Source organism: Echinops telfairi, unplaced genomic scaffold (assembly GCF_000313985.2).
Source record: "Echinops telfairi isolate 266 unplaced genomic scaffold, ASM31398v2 ScPeMD7_7409;HRSCAF=8447, whole genome shotgun sequence".
NCBI classification, from domain to species: Eukaryota; Metazoa; Chordata; class Mammalia; order Afrosoricida; family Tenrecidae; genus Echinops; species Echinops telfairi.
This window is the reverse complement of record NW_022111309.1, coordinates 13,017,024-13,022,077: the sequence shown is the minus strand read 5'-3', so window position 1 is coordinate 13,022,077 and position 5,054 is coordinate 13,017,024. Positions and strand designations below refer to the sequence as shown.

The window sequence follows — 5,054 nt, the reverse complement described above, 5'->3', positions numbered from 1 at the left end:
AACAGATGACAAGGTCTACATATAACCTCCTCCCTGGGGGACGGACAGTGGAGAAGTGGGTGAGGGAGACGTTGGATGGTGTAAGAAATGATAAAATAGTAATAATTTATAAGTTATCAAGGGTTCAGGGGGAGGGGGGAGCGGAGAGAGAGGGGGGAAAATGAAGAGGTGACACCAAGGGCTCAAGTAGAAAGCAGGTGTTGTGAGAATGATGATGGCAATATATGTACTAATGTGCTGGACATAAATGATGTATGTATGTATTGTGAAGAGTTGTATGAGCCCCTAATAAAATGATTATTAAAAAAAACCTGTGGTACATACATACAATGGAGTACTACACATCCCTAAAATGCATTGATGAATGCAGGAAGCATATTACCACATGGGAAGAACTGGAGGAAATCATGCTAAGTGAAATAAGCCAAGCACAGAGTACAACATGAATCCACTGAGGTAAGCTTAAAAAACAAAACAAAACAAAAACGGACATGGGGGAAAAGTTACTCTATATATACATCCCTGGGGATGAGGTCCAACATCTATGGCAGGGGCTAAACACAATCCAGGGATACATACAGCAGCCAACTAAATAAGAGGGGGAAAGAAAGAAAAAAAATACATGGGTAGGTGGGGAGCAGGGCACTAACCCACCCAAGGGGACGGTATTGTTTTTATCTCCACAGGAGAAGAAGAGAGAGACTAGGCTTCAACTCAATGTGCTAAGACATGAATACAACATACCAGCATGTATCAGGGAACCAATAGAGAGGTCTGCGGGCTGGTCCCAATCCCAACTATGTGGGAAACCGCCCCCACCCCCACCCCGCTCCCTGAAGAATTCACTTCAGAGGACATCACTGGGGCTACAGCTTGGGGAGAAGGGCGCATCAGATTAGAGCACACAGGAGAAACGCAAAGGGATGAGAGGGAGGAGAGGACATCCTGGCCCACCAAGTCCTGAGGATGATGTTCCTGCTCAGAGCAGACAATGCATGGGGAGGTCCGTAAGGTTGGCCCCACCACGGGACATGGCATCCCTCACTGAACCATGGAGCTGTGGGGGGCAGCACTGGAGACACAGTGTGGGAATAGTGCATGGTCTGGCCCCATCATGCTGGGGCGAATCAGTGAGGGCATGCAGCAGAGCAGCAGGAGGAGCAGACTGATGAACCCCCGGGGAATACCAAAAATAGACTTTGGAACAGAGTGTGGCACCCCATCAGACTCGACTGTAAAACACTTGTTAAGGCCAACAAACAGACCTTAACTATTTGTAGGTTTTCCATTTTTGTCAGTGGCTTTCTTTTTGCTATTGTTATTTTGTTTTTGCTTTCTGCTGTTGTTGTTATTGTTTTGTTGCTTTTGACTTCCTTTGTTGTTTTATTTGGCTTTGCGTGATTTTTGCACTTATTTATGTATCTGCACATTTATCTAGATAAGATAGGCGGGATAGATAATTTGGAGATGAAAAGAACGGGACCAATGGTTCTAGGGGGATACTGGAGGAGGGGAGGTGGAAGAAAAAAGCAGTGCCGGGGAGGTGGGGGCGGGGGCAACCCAAGTACAAGGGAACAAAAAGTGAACTAAAATCAATAGAAGGAAGGTCGTAGAATGGCTGGTGGGGATCAATCAAGGGTAATGTAGCAGCGAGGAATTACTAAACCTGAATGAAGGCTGAACATGATACTGAGACAAGAGGGAAATAAAAAGGAAATAGAAGAAACAACCAGGAGGGAAAAGACATTTATAGAGACCTAAATTATAGGCATGTATATATGTAAATATATGTATATATTGAGAGGGGAATAGAACTATGCACTCAAATGTATATGTTAAGAAATAAGGTTACAAATGGACATTGGGCCTCAACTCAAGTACTCTCTTAACACAAGAAGACTTTGTTCTAACAATCCAGTATTCTGTGATGCTCACCTTCCTGACATGATTGCTGAAGACAAAATGGGTGCATAAGCAAATGTGGTGAAGAAAGCTGATGGTGCCAGAATATCCAAAGATATAGCATCTGGGGTCTTAAAGGTTTGAAGATAAACTAGCGGTCATCTAGCTGAGAAGCAAAAAAGCCCACATGGAAGAAGCACACCAGCCTGTGTGATCATGAGAAGTCGATGGGATCGGGTATCAGTCATCTAAGACCCAGAATCAAACCATACCAAGCTGAATGGGGTGGGGTGGCAGTGTGGAGTGGAGACCCATTGCCCATCTGTAGACAACTGGACATCTCCTCACAGAAGGGTCACAGGAAGGAGATGAGTCAGTCAGGGTGCAGTATAGCACCGATGAAACACACAACTTTCCTCTAGCTCTTTGGTGCTTCCTTCACCCCACTATTATGATCTCAATTCTACCTTACAAATTGGATTAGACCAGAGAAGGCACACTGCTACAGATAAGAGTCCTCAGTATAATATCAGTATAATAATAATAATAATCCAGGATAGATAAACCCCTCAGGACCAACAAGAGAGTAGAGATATCAGGAGGATTGGAGGGTAGGGGGAGAAAGGAGGAATCAATCACAAGGATCAATCTAGAACCCCCTCCCAGGGGGACAAATAATGGAAAAGTGGGGGAGGGGTGATGGAGGATGATGTAAGATATGGAAAAAATAATCTAAAACTTATCAAGTGTTCGTGAGGGAGGGCGAGAGGGGAGAGGGAGAGGGAAGAAATGGGGATCTGACATCAGGGGATCAAGTGGGAAGAGAATGTTTTGAAAATGATGTTGGCGGCATATGTGCAAATGTGCTTGACACATTGGAGGAATGTATGGACTGTGGTAAAAGATGTAAGAGCCCCCAATAAAAGTATTAAAAAAAATAGCATCTGAGTTTTGAAAGGCGTGTTTTCAAACAAGCAGACATATATGTTTGGTGTCAACTAAGTCCATATGGAAGAAGCACACCAGCCTGTGTGATCCAAGAATTGGAAATAATATAATCCAAATCTAAAGGAGGGAATGACACCAGAGCTTAAATTGTGAACACCTGGTTTGCAGAAGGCTCTGGATGACAGTAGAAGTCCAAAATACATTTTCAGGGTTCACACATAGATTAAACGTCCAGTGACTCCCCTCCAATCATGGTTGAGGGATGTGTACAGTCTTATCAGACAGAGATCATTGCAAAGTCGATTATGGTAGACATAGTTAAGTCAAAATGTAGCATCTTATCATTTGATCTCCCTTTAAACCCATTTTAAAACTGCTTTGTAAAAAGAGTGAAGGGAAATACAGGTGGATGAAGTCCTTGGTGAACCCCCTTGGACCGTGGACCAGGTGTGTGAATAGTCTCGCTAACATGCAGAGTGCATTGGACAGTGGATTGTTGCAGATGCAACACGGTTAAAATTTAGCACTCTATCATTTGAACTCACTTATGGTCCATTTAAATTTGTTCTAGTTTTTAATATTTTCTGATTTCTTTTAGGTTGAGGTTTTTAATCCATTTTACAATGTCATTCTTGGTAGTTTTTTGTTTATTTGTTTTTAATGGTTTTCTGTATATGAAATCCAAAATTGATAAATCTATAGAGAGATTAATTACATTAAAGGTTTCTTGGGGTTATGGCAGGGGAGATTGGTGGAGCCCTACAGGACCAGTGGTGTGAGTGGCGAAACAGGGAGGGTAAAGGGAGAATGGGTAGGAAAGAGGGAACTGATTACAAGGAACTATATGTGACCTCCTCCCTGGGGGACAGACAACCAAAAAGTGGGTGAAGGGAGACATCGGACAAGGCAAGATATGATAAAATACCCATTTATAAACTATCAAGGGCTCATGAGGGAGGGGGAAGCGGGGAGGGAGGGGAAAAATGAGGACCTAATGTCAGGAGTTTAAGTGGAGAGAAAATGTTTTGAGAATGATGTACAAATGCGCTTTACACAATTGATGTGTGTATGGATTGCGATAACAGTTGTATGAGCCCCTAATAAAATGTTTTTTTTAAAAAATGAATGAAAAAGGGCTCTAAAACTTCATAGTGATAGTTATAAAACTCTTTTCTTCAGCAGTTTTATTTGCAAGTAATTTATATATCATATAATTCAATAGTTCAATCATTCAATCATATCATGGAGAATTGTACAATCACCCCCACATAAATATGTGAATTATATACCAATAAAACTGGTTTTTATAAACAGGAGAGGGTAGAGTAGAGTCATTGAAAACAGGAGATGGGTTGAAACAGTGGCTGCAGTGGTGGGCTCAAGTACAGCAATTGTGAGGATGGCACAGGAGCAGGCAGGGAGTGTTTTGCTCTGTTGTCTATGAATTGGAACGGACTTCATGGCACCTAACAGCAACAATCGTCTAAGGACCATAAGCATTGCACTTGGATGAGAAGGGATGGAAGGGGAGAGGAGATAATGTCGTTGTGGCATGTTCCCAATGGACATACCAGCACTACACAGAACTTGAAGCATTGTGAGGATATATGGAACCGTCTCCATTTCTACATCTATTACAAAGATAGAAAAAGCAACATGAAGGTGCTCTGTACCTGATTATTCTAGTGCGCTTTCGGGTATAAGGAGAGATGACCTTGAAAAGCAGTTCCATCGCTCCGTTAATCCCCAGCATGGCTCCTGTGGTGACTGAGAGAGACAAAGACACAGTAGTTATTGGACCACCTGTGTTAGTCTGGGTACATTAGAGGAACAAATCCACGGAAATCCATATGTACAAGAGAAAGTTTTATATAAAGGGTAAGAGCACATCAAGAAAACATCCCAATCCAGTGCAGCCTAAGCCCACAAGTCCAACATTAGCCCATATGTCCGACAGCAATCCACAAAGTCCTCCTCCATCTCACAAAACACACAGTATGACGCCAACTGCAGGAGGAAAGCAGAGTCAGTAAATGTGTCCGCATCTCAGAGCTGGCAGGAGTCTCCACACGGCTGCTCCAGCACCCAGGGCTGCATCAGGGTAGGTCCATGTGGCGTCTCCTCAGGGATGTCTTGCAGGAAGTCAACCTTGCCAGCTGAAGCAGGGAAGTGGCTAAGGCAGCTGCACCCTGGTCCAACCATCA

General features: G+C 43.3%; 1 protein-coding gene across 1 annotated transcript in view; it reads right to left on the bottom strand.

The window, feature by feature from the left end:
* Nucleotides 1-5,054, bottom strand: part of AGBL1 (AGBL carboxypeptidase 1) — a 1,177,048-nt gene that overhangs the window by 1,078,228 nt on the left and 93,766 nt on the right. Inside the window, 1 exon segment of the mRNA XM_004709893.4 lies at nt 4,524-4,617. Within this exon segment, the coding sequence (XP_004709950.4) occupies nt 4,524-4,617 (94 nt within the window).